At 46.6% G+C, this 18699-nt stretch overlaps 1 protein-coding gene across 3 annotated transcripts in view; it reads right to left on the minus strand.

Annotated features, from left to right (window-relative positions):
• Window positions 1–18699, minus strand: part of UBN1 (ubinuclein 1) — a 32661-nt gene that overhangs the window by 12020 nt on the left and 1942 nt on the right. For 2 of the 3 annotated variants that reach the window (XR_016036572.1, XM_088832894.1), the window contains exons 2-13: window positions 16429–16716; window positions 13458–13544; window positions 12798–12893; window positions 12305–12439; window positions 11521–11624; window positions 10337–10775; window positions 3169–3239; window positions 1831–1960; window positions 1532–1650; window positions 1270–1398; window positions 942–1085; window positions 736–780 (exon numbers count right to left, since the gene is read on the minus strand). Coding sequence is in view for 2 of the 3 variants with exons in the window: in XM_088832894.1 (XP_088689020.1) it covers window positions 736–780; window positions 942–1085; window positions 1270–1398; window positions 1532–1650; window positions 1831–1960; window positions 3169–3239; window positions 10337–10775; window positions 11521–11624; window positions 12305–12439; window positions 12798–12893; window positions 13458–13544; window positions 16429–16677 (1748 nt within the window). In the remaining variant the exon portion in view is untranslated. The remainder of the gene's footprint in view (window positions 1–735; window positions 781–941; window positions 1086–1269; window positions 1399–1531; window positions 1651–1830; window positions 1961–3168; window positions 3240–10336; window positions 10776–11520; window positions 11625–12304; window positions 12440–12797; window positions 12894–13457; window positions 13545–16428; window positions 16717–18699) is intronic. The other variant, XM_055409423.2, reaches the window with a different exon arrangement.

Raw genomic sequence — 18699 nt, forward strand, 5'->3', positions numbered from 1 at the left:
AATATTATTCAGCTTTAAAAAGGAAGGAAGTTCTGACCCATGCTATAATTGATGAACCTTGAGGACATTATGCTGAGTGGAGTAAGCTAGACACAAAGACAAACACTTTGTACGAGTCCACTTATATGAGGTACTTAAAGTAGTCAAAACCACAGAGAGAGAACGGTGGCCCCCAGGCCTGTGGGGAGGGGAAATGTGGAGTTGATGCTGCAGCAAACATGTGAGTGTGTGTAACACCATTGAACTGTGCCCTGAAAGATGCTAAAGTTTACATTAAGTATATTTTACCACTCCTCCCCCCAAAAAAAATTTTTTAAAGAACACTAGCTATAGGAAACTTTCTCTGTGTGTTGCAGAAATAGTCCATTCATGGAAAGCTATGGAACACAAAGTAGCCTGTTAGAAAAGTCTGGCGCTTGGCTCTAAGAAGTAGTTACTCCTGCCAGTTGCAAATAAGAATTCTGTTCAGAAAATTAAAATGTTCCCGACATGCACCTGCCTCCCAACTTCCAGTAGGTGCCATTACATCACAGCAGAAAAGGGCATAGAGCCATAGAACTAAAGTGGAATAAAGAATGACACAGACAAAATCCCACAAATAACTCCCTCTTCCCGAGAAGACAGAGAAGCCCCTAGTTTCTCAGGGGAGATTAGAGTCCAATCCACTAGCCTGTGACTCTGAGGGTGGGGTTCTGGTGGCCTGGCACAGAAGAATAACTCAAAACATCTCTTTACCACAAGAATGGGCTTCCCTTGTAGCTCAGCTGGTCAAGAATCCACCTGCAATGCGGGAGACCTGGGTTCAATCCTTGGGTTGGGAAGATCCCCTGGAGAAGAAAAGGCTACCCATTCTAGTATTCTGACCTGAAGAATTCCATGGTCCACAAAAATGCTCCACCCTAAGGTCACACTGACTACACTGGCTGCCCACAGGCCCTCACCTGGCCTGCATCCAGCCTTTGGGCCAGAGAGGTTTGACCTCGGCATCCAGAAACGCCTTCACGTAGTCCTCCCAGGACTGGGCCTTGTTCTTCTCCAGGTCAAAGCTCTCCAGTTTGATCTTCACCACCTGACAGAGCAGCTCCCTGCAGAGTGGGCAGAAGTCACAACCTTTAAATCACCCCAAATGCTTCTTCAAGGTTTCAATCATGTGTTTTCAGCAGCCCTAATTAAAGAAAAAGATTCTAACCTTCATGAGAAACACAGGAACATGCTCAGAAACTGGCCCCACAAACCCTCCACTGAGGCAAGGTCCCAGTTTGGGCACACCTGATTTCATCACTCCACTGGAACTTCTTCCGGGGTCCCATTATCCTCCGGCCCCCCTTCTCCTCATCTTCCTCCTCATCAGAACAGACCCGTTCTCTCTGCTCCTTGTCTTTCTCCTCTTCCAGCATCCTAGAGAGTGGGAAGAATTAGGCGGGACCCTAAGGTCACCACAGACCCGCTTCCTCCTGCCCACCATCCTCCCCCACTCCCCAGCACTTCTCAGAAGAAGTGAGGATGCTGAAGGCAGCAAGGGGACACTTACTTGGCGACCTTGGCTTGCGTGTGGGCCTGGCACTCGTCCTGGTACTTGGCCATCTGCTCTGGCATGGCCCTGCCAATGGCTTCCTTAAGTTTCTGGAGCGGTTCCTTCAGATGCCCACCCTGCTAAGAGCAAGATAAGGCATGAGTCTGGTTTACATTTCACTTTTTACACTGAGGACACACTCCAAGGATAACCAGCCACATGGAGGCAGTGCAGCAGCAGCTATGGCACCTGAGAGCATGCTGTCATCCTTTCTGCTGGTCCCCGAAGCCACGGGGCTCCACTGCAAGGTCACCCACCTGCTCACAAAGGTGCAGTTTCCGTGCACGCTTGACCAAGGTGTCTTTGCTGCAGGGCAGGAAGGAAGCAAGGTAGGCATACACTCCAGAACGGGTCTGGCTGCTCAGCTCCCGGGTCTGCGCCTCTATGCTAAAGAACAGAGCAGAGTTACTCACCGCAGCACCTCTCGTCTGCAGGAGCCAAGAGTGGGCCAAGCCTTATCTTGCCAGTCACACAGCATCACAGAGCGGCCAGCACAACAAACCCAAAGAACTTGGCTAGGCAGAGTGCACCAAGGTTCTCAGGTCAAAGACAAGACCGAGTCAAAGGTGTCAAGAAAACCGAGTCTCCAAGAGTACAAGTTCTGAAGTTCTAAGTTTCAAAAACAAAGAAAGCATAAATGCTTTCAAGCTGGGAAGTAATCGAGTTGCTTGGGGTTGACAGGAAACAATTTCCAGCGGAACGTCCCTTTTTTTCCCCTACAGTTCCAAGTTCTGTCCCCGACTACGTGGTCAAGGAAATCCTCACACCTGCAACATCCCCACTGAGACGAGCAGAACACGGTCTGTCTTCCATCCCTTGAGCTCTCTGATCTGGCACACTCCAGGGCACAAAGCACCTGTGCAGACCCTCAGGTGCTCCCTGACCCAAATGGCCAATCTCCCTCTGCCCTGGCCAGGCAAGGTCCTTCGCTAGAATATTCCCTGGTCTTGACCAGTGGTTTCACACATGCAAAACCCTCAGCAGTTGCATAATCAGCTTCCTCTGGTACACGATGCAACCAGGAGAAAAACTGGCAAAGCTGGAGGGCCAATACAAAGAATCTGACTCAGATTTGTATGTGTGGGTTTTGGCTTTTTTTTTCTTTTTAATCCAATTCAGACAGTAGGGTGTCCCAGAGGCTCACGTGTGTGAGATAGGGAGTGGGAGGGTGAGCACTGGCCTCGGAGAACAAGTGCGACTAGGAGGAGAATGACCAGGCTCGCCGAGGAGCGCCCCCCAGGGCAGGGCCCGGGCCTGCACCGAGCCGTCTCTCCCTCTCCTCAGAGACGGGCAGGTGGTGCCTGCTCTCTGCTCTCACCTCACAGGCGGCACAACACCCTCCCCAGCGTGCAGTGATGAAGACACAGAGTCCCAACGTCTGCTGCCTCAGGTTAGGATGGTCTAGCAGTTCTTAGAGACAAACATCTGATGTCCCCGCCCCTGACCTCCATTAAAAAAACTACAATAAAGCAATAGACACCAATTTTTAAAAATCTCATCAGGGCTTTCTTTTCCCTCAATTGTACTCCCACTTCCCCGGGCCTGCTGAACCCCTGCATGGTAACAGCAGTTGCAAAGAAACGAAAAATACTCACTCTAAGAGGATGCCATTAATATCCTGGGTGAAGAACTTCTGTCTGCTCTCTCCCTCTGCAGCTCTGGCAGCCTGGGTCACGGCAGACAGGAACAGCGTTAGTGCCCTTGCCCTGCACCGCCTTCACACTCACCCACAGGCCTAGAGAACACTGGGTGACAAAACCCTCACCGAGCCCTGCCGCGCTCAATCCTATCCAGACTAAGTTCACCTATGACCACTGCATGCTCCAAAAGTGGCACATCCAGCTCTCTTCACAGGCTGCTGCAGCATCTACGGACAGACAGTCCGTTCTTCCCAGGACTTGACACAACAGTCATGGAAGACGGCTGAATCTTACGGGAAGAAAATTAGAGTCAACGGACTCGTAAATCTGATTCAGTCAGCGAGCGAGCTCCTCTGCCCAGCACTCTGTCATCTAAACAGCGAGTTATGTTTTCCATACCATTTACAGCACAAAACAATCAAGAACTTTAACAAACCTGCAATATTTGAAGACCTTTATTCACCAAAATAATATTAGTAACAATAATAATGTGCTGCTTCAGCATTTAAAAACCATAATTCTTTGAAAATTCATAATCTATTTAGGGTATGTTATCACAAACTCTATTACTCAGACCACTGGAATGACTACCCCACCTGACTACCTACTAACACAGATATAGCAGGTGCTGTGCTTCCTTCGAGCGCACAATTAACAAGACCCTGGCCGGCCACCCTGGAGACCCCTGAAGCAATCATAGGAGGTGGCCAAGCCACCAAAAGCACAAGCAAGGCAGGCAGCATGCAAAGGTCTGGACCAGGGGTTCTCTACTTAGCCGCGTGCACCTGGTGGCCTTCTGCACCCTAGACGTATCCCATCGGAATCTCCCGGGAAGGCCTGTGTTCCTTACAAGAGGCCCCAGTATTAGGACTCTTTAAAATAACTCTGGTGACGAGCATCTAGAAGATCGAGAAACACTGACCTACACCCAAGAGGTTCCTGGTTCAAAGTCAGTTGCTCAATCGTGTCTAACTCTTTGTGACCCCACGGACTGCAGCCCACCCAGCTCCTCTGTCCATGGGATTCTCCAGGCAAGAATACTGGAGTGGGCTGCCTTTCCCTTCTCCAGGGGACCCAAGAATCGATCCTGGGTCTCCTGCATCGCAGGCAGATTCTTTACTGTCTGAGCCACCAAGGAATCTCACTCGTCCAAATGCTTTAGGCAAAATAAAATGTCAGGCTTGACATATAATACTGGTGGTTGCTGCTAAGTCACTTCAGTCATGTCCGACTCTGTGCGACCCCATAGACGGAAGCCCACCAGGCTCCCCCGTCCCTGGGATTCTCCAGGCAAGAACACCAGAGTGGGTTGCCATTTCCTTCTCCAATGTGTGAAAGTGGAAAGTGAAAAGTGAAAGTGAAGTCGCTCAGTCGTGTCCGACCCTTAGCGACCCCACGGACTGCAGCCCACCAGGCTCCTCCATCCATGGGATTTTCTAGGCAATAGTACTGGAGTGGCTTGCCATTGCCTTCTCCGAATACTGATGGTAAACAGAGACAAAAAGGTGATTGCCTACAGTGAAATGATCGATCCTGATCAACCCTTGGGAACACCTACCTTTCTCTAGCCCCAATGGCCTTCACCTCACCACATCCTCTGGGTCCTGTCCTGATCTCCTAGCTCTATCCTGTCTCCTCCACTAGCTCTTAGCTGCAGGCGCACTCCCAAGTTCCATCGAGAGACCTCTTCACCCAACAGTGTCTCCCCCTCAGCTTCAAAATAACACATATGCACAAAATAACAAACACAAACCTAAACCTCTATTCTCAGCTCTGGACCAGAACTGTCAATTATATCCCTGAATGAATGAAACTGGAGTATACAAATCAACTTGTCCAAAATCTAACCCACTCCTTTCGGCTCTTCCTCCCAAGTCCCTACTTCTAACAACAGCACCTCACCCTTCTTAAATCCTCTCACTTTTCTTTAGAACTCTTCGGGAGGCCTTCCCGAGCCTAGAATCAAACCCAAACTCCTCCACCTGGCAGTCAGAGTTCTCCAGGGCATGGCCTCACCATCCTCTCCAGCCCCGACCTCCCACCACATACCAGGAGTCCCTGTTATCCAACACGTTGCCCATCCTCCGCCCTGTGCCCTGGCTTACCAGAAGGCCACGTCACCCCAGAGGCTGGCCAAGCCTGATGCTTCCAGTCCTATCCCTACAGACCCCCAGGAGCCCCTCTTTCCCTTCCTCAAGTTTGGCAGTCCACTGGACCATCCTGTTGGCCATCTAATCATGACAGCTTATTTCACCCTGCTCTGTCCCACAGCCCGTTGTCTACATGGCTACCAGTCCATTTGTATAAGCTCATGGAGAACATGAACTGAATCTTACTCATCAATATGTTTCCCACAGCGGCCTATCACCTAACAGCTACTGAGTAAAAGTCAGCTGAGTGGGCGATAAATGAACACACAAATGAACAGATTACCACTGCAAGGATGAAAACTAAGAGGAAGAAAAGCTCAGGACCAGACAAAACCTGCAGAGGACATGAAAACATTTATTCAGCTCGGCTAGGGGAGGGGCTGCGGAGAAGGCAATGGCACCCCACTCCAGTACTCTTGCCTGGAAAACACCCCTGGATGGAGGAGCCTGGTGGGCTGCAGTCCATGGGGTTGCTGAGGGTCGGACATGACTGAGCGACTTCACTTCCACTTTTCACTTTCATGCATTGGAGAAGGAAATGGCAACCCACTCCAGTGTTCTTGCCTGGAGAATCCCAGGGATGGGGGAACTTGGTGTGCTGCCGTCTATGGGGTCGCACAGAGTTGGACATGACTGAAGCGACTTAGCAGCAGCAGCAGCAGGGGAGGGGCCGAGGACGGAGATGGCTGACAGAAAGGGAAGGAAGAGGGCGACACTAATGTCACCTGTTACGTCTTATGCAGTCAGGGAGTTTGGAATTCCCCTGTGGCACCTTTAACGTACTGGGATTGTGATTTCAGTTTGAGAGAAAACAAAACGGAGTCATTCTTTTAACTTATAGACTGCTGGTTACAGGGCTTCTCAGGTGGCGCTAGGGGTAAAGAACCCACCTGCCAATGCGGGAGATGTTAAGAGACATGGGTTCGATCCCTGGGTCAGGAAGGTCCCCTGAAGGAGGGCACAGCAACCCACTCCAGTATTCTTGCCTGGAGAATCACATGGACAGAGCAGCCCAGCAGGTTACAGTCCATATGTGCTGTGCATAGGGTCGCAAAGAGTCAGACACGACTGACATGACTTAGCACACTGCCAGTTATAAGATGCAGAAGTACCTTTAGATTAATTCAACCTAATTAACATGCACTTCAAATGCCTGTTTGTCAGACCCAACAACACCTCAGGCTTCCAATTTTTGTTTGTTTTCAGCCTCACTGTGCGGCTGGTGGGATCCTAGTTCCCTGACCAGGGACTGAACCCAGGCCCCTGACAGTGAAAGCAAGGAGTCCTAACCACTGAGTCGCAAGGGGATTCTCTCCAATCAAATTTTCAGATATAAGACATTTCAGAAGCTTTCTGGCTATATAATTTTTTTTTTCCTGATGCCTTCTGAATCATGCGGAACAGTATCTCTGAGAATCTGGCTTTATGCTGAAGTAGTCAAGGGCTGCATTTTTAAATAAATATAAATAAAAGAGCCAAGGACTATGTAGTTGATAGTTTGCCAGGAAGAACTGAGATCCCTCAACCCTAATGAGAAACACCCTTGCCAGAGGCGTTGCATGAATCAGTTAAATCAATCACTCCGAGATTAGCTAGGAAATGAAATAAAAGCAGATGGCCAGATCATGCTGATTTACAATAGTTCCAATAGCCTTTTAATGAGCTCTTTATTCATTATTAAGAAGAGCCACTTCTAGCCTTGCAGCACCTAGATCACAGCTTTATATACTATAACTGCTTTTGCTGAATAGTGTGAAATCTGACATGATTTTCTTTACAAAAACCAAACCAGTTTGTTTTTAGGTTGCACCGTAAGGCATGCAGGATTTTAGTTCCCTGACCAGGGATCAAACCTGTGCCCCCTGTACTGGAAGTGCAGAGTCTTAACCACTGGACCACGAGGGAGGTCTCAAACAAAGTTGTTTTTTTTTTTTTTCTTATTCTCCTTGAATCCGTGTCTCTCTAGTTTTGCAATGCAAGGCTTCTAACTGTACAGGAGGGTAAGCAGTGAGCAGGTAGAAGGGTGGGCAACATGTGTCTCCGTTTCTTTTCTATTTTTAGTATCACTATCTTTTCCATCTTATGTTTGAATGAAGAGGAAACAGACACGGGTCATCTGCACAGAGCAGGGTGAGTAGCTGCCAAACTCTATCAAGACAGTTACCTATCAAGGGGCAACGTTATCTGAGGTTTCCAACAACCAAGACAAAAGACACAACCAACACATATTAGGAGAAGACAGACAGGGGCAAGGCCGGCCAGTCAAACCACTGGGTTCCCTGGGGCCCATAAACAGGCACAGCACAGGGGAGTAAGAAGTGGAAAGTGAACTAACAGGAGAAAACAGCAACATTTCTGGAGTGCTCCCTCTCAGAATAACTCTTTCACATGTGTAAATTTTCAAATATAATTTCTGAAGTTTTAACAGTAACATCTAGTTAGAAGACAAATCTTATTTTTGCTTCCAACCGCAAAATATTTTTCCCTGGGAGACACATCACGTTCGGGTCTGCTTCAGCACCACGGAAGACTGCAAACAGGGCCGTGGACTCTTCCCGGCCCGGGATGGGACGTCCCCACGGGAGGGCCTCTAGCTGGTGACTTACTGTCCCAACGCAGGGTGGCAGAAGGGACACGGTGCAAACTGCCTCGAAGGCTAGATGACGAGGGTCTGGTGGCTTCCACCTTCACCCTCCTGAGACTCTACCCTGAGACGGTCCTGCCCAGAATGAGAGATGGGAAGGGAGGCCCTGTTGCCCTGGCTGTCCCAAGGGCCAGCTACCTCAGCAGCTGAAGGCAGCCCCGACAGCCACCACATTTGTGGGGTGGGGTAGGGTGGGTGCAGGCACAGCAGAAACCAATACAGGTACCCTCTAGGGCCAAGATTTAAAATCTCAACAAACTATCACAAAAACAAAGCAAGGAGAAAATAAAGAAAAAGAAGGCAGTAAAACATAAAGTGAGAAACATAAACACTGCCAATATTAGTTATATATATCAAGTTTAATTTAAATTTTAAAAAGATAATGTCCAGTTCAAGACCTAGGACAGGGCTTATTAATGATCCAACGATCCGCACGTGACTTTTGAAAATTCTGTGTAATTTCTGTGTACACAGGCATCTTTCCCTGGGAGGACTCTGCCAGCAGACTCTCACAGTAGGGCCTGGGGATAGAGCGCCTGTCACTTGGGCAAGCGGCGCCAAGTGCCCCTAGCGCCGGGGAGCCTTTACAGTGGCATTAGGTAACTTTCCAAAAGAAGCCTTCTTTGTCATGCAATCATTAAAAATAATGAGGGCTTTATAATAATATTTATTAAGTGAAAAGAGCAGAAAACAATTATTCACAACTATAATTACAACTGCATAAAAACATATACACAGAGGCTAGAAAAGAGAGTGAGTTGAAAATAGTTTTCAGAGTGTCAGGATTTCCCCAACTTCCCAAGTTTCTTAATGCTGGCGTAGAAGGGCCAGATGATGACTGAAGTAACAGTTTCACACGTGAACATACATTCAAGCCAGTACAGTGACATCTCGTCACCACCTCCTCACCAGGACCTGAGCCTACCTTACCTATGGGCTCCTGACCTGTCTCCATCATGCCTGAGAGACGACCGAGACTCGGCAATCCCTGAGGAAGGCCAGCCTGCTCGCTGTCCACCTGATGGACTCCAGATTTAACTACTTCTACCTTAACATCCTGTTAAGACAGACCCTGAGTCCTAATAGGGCATAATTCATTTAAATGGGTACATTCAAACAACACTGTGCTCATTCCACAAGGATGAACAGAACTCTGAATAAGACATCTGAATTACTTCACATGCCACGTTCCAGTATTTTCTGCAAGTGAGAAAATCATTTGCACAAGTGGTTAACATTTTATCCTGCCCTGGTCCTAGTGTATATGAGGACTAGTATACACAACAGAGATTCTGAAGCACGGAGAGTCACTGGTTTAAAACTTAAGCTATAGACTATAAGTTCCCCTGGGGTTGTCACAAGTCATGATGTCCAAGGCGAAATGGCATTTTAACTAAAATACACTATAACTAATGACCCGTGCTTGACTTATCATCAGTGTTCATGGATCATGAAGTTTATAGTCCTCAGTGCTCTACTACCAGATCAACTCCCCATCTCCAGGGGGAAAACAGGAGGAATGTCTCCTATTTTCCAAAGACTGTTACTGTTTTTAACGTGGGGCTGTTGGACAGCACTTGTGGTTCAGCCCTTCTTACTTATCACAATTCCAGATTCCTACAATCACTGCTGCTGCTGCTGCTAAGTCACTTCAGACGTGTCCGACTCTGTGTGACCCCATAGACGGAAGCCCACCAGGCTCCCCCGTCCCTGGGATTCTCCAGGCAAGAACACAGGAGTGGGTTGCCATTTCCTTCTCCAATGTGTGAAAGTGAAAAGTGAAGTCGCTCAGTCATGTCCGACCCTTAGCGACCCCATGGACTGCAGCCTACCAGGCTCCTCCATCCATGGGATTTTCTAGGCAATAGTACTGGAGTGGCTTGCCATTGCCTTCTCCAACTTATAATCACTACCTAACACTAAACCCAGTGGCAACTAAGCATATGCCCCACGCCCAACATGTCTGCAAACTTCTGTGAATGTTCAAAACTTTCAGAAGATTACTAAAGAGATGGATCTCTGCCTCAGCTGCCTGCTGCCAACATGAGTATCTGTCACACAAAAGGAAAGATACTCTGACAGGCACAAAGGAGGAGAGAAAAATCTTTCCAAAAGAAAGTAAATTTTCCAGACGTGAAGGAATCACAAAAGGACAGGCAAAGCTGACCCTATGCCCTTGCTTGGGGTTGAAAGAAAGCCCAGAAAAGCAGACACTGGAAGCGCCCGCTGACTAAGGGTTGCTCTGGGCCGTGAGCTGCGAGTGGTTTGGGACCAGCAACAATCCGCCCAATCGCTTCCAGGAGAGCCCAGCCACTCCATGTCACCATACCTGAGCCAGCTCCTTAACGCGCTTCTCCAGGGGTGCAGGCAGGCCTTCGGGAAGGGAAGAGGGCTGCCTGAATTCCTGGTCCAGTCCCACCCCAAGGGAATCGCTTTCATCATCCATATCACGGAAGGGGCTTCCTTCTGGAGACTCACTGAGCAGCTGCTCCAAGTCCAAATCGGTCAGCGAGTCCATGACGGTGGCCGCCTGCAGCAAGTCATTGTCAGAGGCAGAGCCAAAGAGCGAGAGCAAAGGGTCGGAGGTGCCTTCCAATTCCCGCAAGCCCTGAGCTTCCGCTGACGACACTGCTATGGTCTTATGCTCTTCGTCCCTCTTTCTCTGAGCCTCTTTCTCCTTTTGGAATTTCTTCAGCATCTCTTTAACACTCAAAGCCCCAGAATACTTCTTTTTCTTCTTTTCCTTACTGGCATTGAGGGCTGTAAAGCTGCAAGTAAAAGGGAGAAGTCGGTTACTAAAATTGAAGGACCCCTCGCAAGGGCAATTTCCAGAGGAGCTTCAGCCCCGCTCCCAGCACAAAGGTCTCCGGGAACCTCAGCCACAAGTCCACCCCGTCACGCCTCCTCCCTCCTCTTGGCACATGGAGCTCCTCCTTGCTGGGACCAAAGCTTGAGACTGAATTCAGGTTAGCGAAACAGTAACACAAAATGCTAAACATCCGATGGGTTTTTTAAAACCACTGCCAGGCTGAAACAAAAGGTTGGAAAAACAGGAGGGGCAAGAAAGACATTTAAAGGGAGAGAGCAGGAGCAGCAGCAACTTGGAGGGTGGCTGGGGTGAGACCAAGTGAGGCTGAGGAAGCAGGGCCAGAGAAGACAAAGGGCACAGAGACAGAGGAGGCGGGGCAGAGGAGGGGGCTCGGGAGAACAGGGGACGTCAGCAGTCACACAGTGACAGAGAGGCCCGCCAACACTGACCGCGGGGCACAGCACTCTGACGCCCGACACACAGAGACGAGAGCCCCGACCAGGCTGCGTGGCACCATGAGGAGGCCTGCCAACACTGACCGCAGGGCACAGCACACTGATGCCCGACACACAGAGACGAGAGCCCCGACCAGGCTGCGTGGCACCGGGAGGCCCGCGGCCCAGCGAGGCTGTGAGGAGGTGGGCGCATGGCCCAGCGGCCTGACGGTGCAGAGTCCTCCTAGCAAAAAAGCTGCTGCCTCTCACCCGGCTTTGGAAAACTTGGACTTTTTCGATTTCTTCTCCTTGTCATAATTGTCATCTTTTTTCTTCTTCTTTATCTTCTCACCACCTTCCTTCAACTTCCGCTTCTGAGAATTAAAGACAAGGCACAGTTACACGGCTCCCTAGCTCTGGAAGCAAGTGCACTACGCAGCACTGGCCTTCTCCGCCCGGGGTACATCCTGAGAGCTGTCTTACTTCCGCCACGAACACAGGATTTCAGCTCAGTCCTTGGACCGCAGGTCAGGACAGCATTCCCACTGACAGCGGCTCCTAGGAAACCCGGGCCAGAGGCAACAGAGGCCCTTCTGAGCCTGAACCATTTCTGTTTTAAAATGAGCTGTGTGGGGGCCTACCTCACATTTTAAACACCCAGGCAGTGATAGACAGCTTTCAAAATAAGCCTATCTTAGGGCCAACTTATTTTTGTTGGGGTGAAGGCCTCTAATGTCCACAGACGAGACACAGTACGATGGTGCACACTTCCCTCACTCCACACCCGTTTCTGCCCTCGTCCTTGCCCTGGGGCCACCTCAAGGAGCGAGTCCCCGCCGCGCCTGCTGGGACACAGGCATGGACACAATGACTAAGCCTCCAGGGTCACGGCACATGTGTAAGAAGGGAACCACCAACCTCGGCACAGCTGGTGCCTCTCCGCCACTCTCCTGAGCCATCCTAAACCGGCACAGATTCGGGCAAGTCACCTACTGATCTCATAAGGTCATGTCAAAAAGTACTTCTGAAATCCAAAAGCAAGCAATGTTCTAACCTTGGGAGATTTTTTCTTCTTTTCCTTAATGAAGTCATCCTCAGATTCTGATGCTTGCCTAAACTGCAGGGTTCCTGAGTTAATGTAAAATCCTCCATACTTTGTAGTCAAAGAAGCAGGAACAAGCTCATCATACTGAAGGGGGAAAACAAACGTGGGTGAGCTCCAAGGTCTGTGCTACGTTCACAGGTGCAGAGCGCATCTTGACAGAACAGACATGACTCTGCTCCTCTGTCACATTTCAGACAGCATACTAAGGTACGCTTCAGGTCCGTCACCAATGTCCAAGTCAGGGGGTGTTTTGCACAGATCTGATCACCATATTCAGAGACGGAACCAAGGCCCAGATCAACATGTCACTTCCTCTCCCTTCAGAGCAGCTCTTTCCACTGAAAGGGTACACCCACTGACTCCACCCCCAGCTCCAGGCACTGTCTGTCGGGGCCTGGGTGCCACAGTTCTGGGAGTTTCAGTGGTTTCATTAAGTACTCACCGCCTCAGAGTTATCAATGAAGGAGTCGGATTCATCATAACCATAACCCATATCAATCAAGTCCTGTATTCGGTCTTTTCTACGTTTCTTTCCACCCTAAAATTTAAAGTAGATCACAAACTTGTTTTTATACTTGTGATAGGAACATACAAGACAAGATCTAAACTTTAAACAAATTTTTAGGCTCAGGGTCACAAGACTTTTTTGTTTTTAATACACAGAATTGACTGTTGCCTTGAATTCCAACAGCTAATGACTAAAGGTTATAAAACACTGGACCAGTCTCTTACACACATCCCCCAAAACCTTGTTCCCGGAAGACCTTTCAAAATAGGACAGATTTGTAAATGCATAAAGTGGCCTAAGACTGAAGAATGAACGAAATGGCCTCATATGCCTTGCATCAAAACACTTATTCTCAGGATAAATTCTAAGGGTAAAAGCCTCTTTATGTTTATTCATCCATTTAGTTCCACACGAGTTCCTGCCATATGCACTTTCTGTACCTTAATGCATTTAATAACTTCATTCTGCTCTCTTCAAGCTCTATATTCGTTTCACATTAGTGTTGATTAGATAAACCACTAAAGGAATATGAAAATGTCTGAAAACCTCTCCCACCCAACAAGGTTGTTCTGTTGCCCAAGAGAGAAATCTTACATATTTGTCTTCAAATTTCCTAGCAAGGGCCTCCACTTTATGCCTTTCCTTTTCTTCATCATTGAAAGGATCCAAGAGATCTTTCTTCTGTAAAGAGACCATTCCACAAAAATAAGAGTCACCAAAAAATTCCCACAAAGCTATTCATTGTACCTTCATTGATTCCACACCAATAAACTATATAATAAAAACAATTTTTTCAGAAAAGACAAGGCAAAATACATATTACCTTCCCATCCGTGTTTACCTTACTTGTTTAAGAAAGTAAAATTTCCATTCATGAGACTCAACAGAACTTGATTAAATACCTACAATCACCCACTGAAGTACTAGTTCCTATAGTGCTCCAAATATGGCAAAGGGAGTTTAGTCGGGGATGCTCACCCCTGTGTAAAACTGTGTTCCAATATAACTGGTTTCCTTTGTAATACTAAAAATTATTTTATGCATTTAAAAACATTATTCTAAGTAAAGGTCCAAAGGCTTCAACCAGACTTGCAAAGCAGCCACTGGGTCAGAAAGGTTAAGAACCCACTGAGCACAAAATAAGCTCCTGACAGCTATCCAACCTCACTGGTTAGAAGAGTGGTATGAACTTATTCTTCTCTGAGTGCCATCAACAGTCAAACCCAAGTTTGTGCCATTACCTTTCCTTGGAAGCCTATCTTGAAGGATCAATAATCTCCCTTCCCTCCCAATCTCAATACTATCTCCAGATATTTTCAAGTAGTTTTCCCAAGTTTATACTCCATAAACCTTTCTATTTTTTCTCAAATTTTCCAGAGTTGGACCTTAAGCTTCCATGGCAAGGAACCTTAATTTTAATAAAAGACTTCTGTATCAAATACACTTAAGACTCTGAAGTCCAAAAACACTAAGACTGGACTTTTACTTATTCTACAATGACCGCATATAACCTAAGTGGTTCAAATAACTTTAAAAAACCCCACTCATCTGGAGCAGCGCTGGATTTAATGTTTCCTCCTTAACACCCTGCAAGCAGCAGTCATCCACTATTTCCTGAATGCATGAAGATCTGCCTCTGTCTAAACACAGCATCTGGAATGTAAGCTCCTCTCTGTCCAAGCCCTTCAGGACCTGTATTCGTACCAGACTTAACAATTACCACACTGTGACTCCTGTTACTTATGTAGGTGTAATTCTCCTAACACATCTACAATATTGCAAAGCTCCTCTGAGGTTGGGACAGCAGCCTCCCCACCTTTACTCAGCCCTCAGCATTCTAGCACAGAGCCTTCACACTCTAAGACACACGTGCTAAGTGAGTTAATATATAAATGTGCCAGATTACATGGTGCTTTAACACTGCAGGGCAGTGTAATTTAAGAGTTCTGAACCTGAAGCCAGAAGCGAATCCCCTGAAATTGGATCTGAAGTTCTCTGTGTAAGATCCACGCATTTTTCTGCAGTTGAGGAGGGCATCTGAACCCCACCAAAGGCAAAATCAGAGCACTGGAGTTCTAATCTCCATTGACCGACTGATTGAGTTTGAGCCCATAAATAAATACTTTAACCAATTCCTGCTACTTTCTCTTCCTCTCAAGGAAGAGGATACTGTTCCTACTTTGGAGAAGAGTTGATGAATGGATGTGAAATTCCTTTTTCTCAGCCTACTCACTGGCTCTCATACAACCTGGCGCAGACTGAAATGGCTTTCATTCATTCAATCAGATCTTTATTAAGGAAACACATTTTTATCTAAAAAAAGTGGATAGTCCTTCAGACCAAAGGTACCCCAAAGAGCACAACCATGGATCAGACTGCAGAAACATGGCCTGGAGGAGTTAGGCAACTGCATGATCTCTTCAACCCCAGACAGACACTGTGAGCCACGCCAGCCCTGGAGCCAGTCTAGAGACTGGAACGCTGCCAGCACAGGACCCTGCTCACCTTTCCCACAGAGGCTGGCAGAGCACACAGGCTTACAGTAGGTGCTTAAAATAAATGCTCCTGACCCAGCTCCTACTCAAACTGCATGGTTCCACTGACATGAAATATAGAAACATTCAAAACTGATCTCGGCTATTAGAAATCAGGACAGTTGTCACCCTCGAGGGCTGAGGTAATATTTTAGGAGGGAAGGAGGGCTTCTATTAGCCCCCAAAATGTTGCATGTTGTAGTCTAGGTGCAGGTTAAGGGGGTTCGTGGAAAGTCCATCAAGTTGTGTATTTATCACGTGCACTTTCATTATGCACATAATTCAGTTAAAAAGTTTATAAAAAATTGTACAATGTTAATGAATTGCCAAAACATCAGTAATAACTGAAGCTGGGTAATGGATACACGGGGGCTTATTATGTTATTCTCGCCACACTGTTCATGTTTATAACCTTGTATACTAAAAATGTAAAACAAGTCTGCCAGGAAAATAAACAGATCATTTAAAAAACTTTTTAAGAAATCAAACTGATTCTCAAAAGCCATAAAGGCTGCCCATTTCTAGCAGGGAAAAAAAAAAACTTCAAAAATCCCAATAAAAACAAAACCCACAAAAATAGGTTTCTATCCATCCAAGTAAAGAAACTATCCAGAATATTACTGAGCAGTCTGTGTCTTTTTTTTGTCTGCCCTTGTTATTAGGCACAATGAGATTCCCTTGGAAAAGAGAAATGCCCAGCATGAAATTCCAGCTCTGGAAAAGGCAGGGGCTGGTCACTCTAAGATGCTACATTTATAGCCTTGGCATGAAAAAATCTGGTGTTTATTCATATTAATTAGCCATAATACAAATTAGCCTTGGATGTGCCATACATTTTTTCTAGCATAAATAAGGAAAATGGTTCTAGAAAGAATTCTAACCCTTCCCTCCAGAGGCAAAACTGGCAGACTGTGAGCTTGCTTTGCTGGGGAGGCCAAAGCCTCTGGATGCTGCTTCCATCCTCCGGAGCCCTACTGGCACACACTACCCCGAGCATTAGATCTGCAGAGCAAGCTGGGGCCACAGTGTACCTTGTCTGCGGGCTGAAGTCCTTTCACCTTCCCTCGTAAGTTCTTCACCAGCTCTGGGTAGAAGAACTCTGGGCAACGTTTGTGATCCGGCTCAAAGAGGGTGAGTGTGATCCGAACAGCGGCAGCGGCCGGCTCCGAGTCCTGATGCTGCTCTGCTCCCCCAACTTCCTCTTTCCGGGATTTCTTCAAAAACGCAGGATTCAAAGAACCTGGGAGAGAGGTGAACTGGACCCTGTGGGGCTCCGACATGGCTACCAACAAGTCTTAGCGGGTGTCACTGCATGGCTTCTGTTAACATTGAAAACAAGAGCCAGGTCAAACCAAGACGATAAAAATGGTGATTTTTTTTCCTGTTCAGTTATACAGATTTAAATTAAAAAAAAAATTCATTGTCAAGAATGATCGTTAAATTTATCTTAATTACCATTTACTGCTTTTTCCTAAATACTATTTACTTTAAATAGAAAAAATTTCATATAGATATGAAAAGTATCCCAAATCCTATACTCAGAGATAATCACTGTTTAGCCTACTTGCAGTCTTTTTGTCCAATGTATATTCACTAGATCCTTGACACTAGAGAACCCATGCTGATACAGCCTTAAAGAATCCTCAAAATTGCAAAGGAACGTAGAGAAAACTGGTTTTCATTTAATTTATCCAATATACTTTTTTTTTCAAAACCTCTTTATTTTCAGCACCAGCAGTTTACTTTCATGTAGAGCCATGCTTCACAATGACAAAGTTTTCATCAGTTCACTGAAGCTCTGCCTGCCCAGGATAAGTTTAAGACCACTGTCTCAGGAGCAGCGTTGCTGGACTCCCTCATACCAGTCCGTCACCACCCAAACTTGGACCTCAGCAAAGTGACAAAATACGACAGGCCAAAGGCCTTCCAGGGACTTCCCCAGTGGCACTAGTGGTAAAGAATCCACCTGCTAATACAGGAGACGCGAGAGACGCGGCTTGATCCCTGAGTGGGGAAGATCCCCTGGAGGAGGAAATGGCAACCCACTCCAATATCCCTGGCTGGAAAATCCCATGGACAGAGGAACCTGGCAGGCCACAGTCCATGGAGTCACCAAGAGTCACAACGACTGAGCATGGACACAATATCCATGTATATTATGTGTATACATGCAATATTCACTTTATTGTGACCATAAAATTGTGACCTATAAAACTAGCTAAGGAAATAAAGTATCTAAAACTGAAGTTAAAATAATTCTAAATAGGAAGAAAAGCAACTGGCAGCAAAACAGGTTGGTTTTTGGCAGCAAAAAACCATCATGCACTAAGATGTCAAAAAAATTCCCCTAAAAGAAACTTCAAGGCCCCCAGGACATCTGTGATGCATTGGATTATAGAAATAAATTCAAGGTGAAGACATAAAGGGACCCACTCATAAAAGTAGGCAAAGTAACACCATATGAAGAGAATCTGCACATTAACCAATGGAGGATGTAGAAAAGTCAACTTAGAAGTGGTAACTAGGTCCCTGCCTGACCAGTAGATAATTTTAAAATGTAACCTTACCTTGGCCCAAATTTTAGATAGCATGACCTCAGGCAACCTAATGGTAAAAAATGCATCTCGTAGTTGTTATTTTAATTTGAAATCCTTAGAAAAATATAAAATTGAAAGTGTGCTTTTAAAAGACCTGACTTACATCTATAACTTTACTAGACTTACAAGAGTTAAGTCTTGGAAAGATTTAACTTTAGGTTTAGGAATTCACTGTTTTAGAAGTTTTAGGTACTTGGAAGAACAAGCACATAGAACTTTAAATGCAGCTTAAAACACTCAAAGAAATTTAATTTTTTAAAAAGTTCATTGTTTATGAGAATTTAATCTATTAAACTTGAACTGCGGTGTTGGAGAAGACTCTTGAGAGTCCCTTGGACTGCAAGGAGATTCAACCAGTCCATCCTAAACGAAATCAGTCCTGGGTATTCACTGGAAGGACTGATATTGAAGCTGAAACTCCAATATTTTGGCCACCTGATGCAAAGAGCTGACTCATTTGAAAAGACCCTGATGTTGGGAAAGATTGAGGGCAGGAGGAGAAGGGGACAACAGAGGATGAGAGGGTTAGATGGCATCACTGACTCAATGGACATGAGTTTGGGTAAACTCCGAGAGTTGGTGATGGACAGGGAGGCCCGGCGTGCTGCAGTTCATGGGGTCGCAGAGAGTTGGACACGACTGAGCGACTGAACTGAACTGAATCTGTTAAACTGGTGCTTTAATTGAAACTTTGTCAAAAAAATC

This window comes from Moschus berezovskii, chromosome 27, assembly GCF_049115385.1.
Source record: "Moschus berezovskii isolate FMDL1 chromosome 27, NW_MosBer_1.0, whole genome shotgun sequence".
Lineage (NCBI taxonomy): Eukaryota > Metazoa > Chordata > Mammalia > Artiodactyla > Moschidae > Moschus > Moschus berezovskii.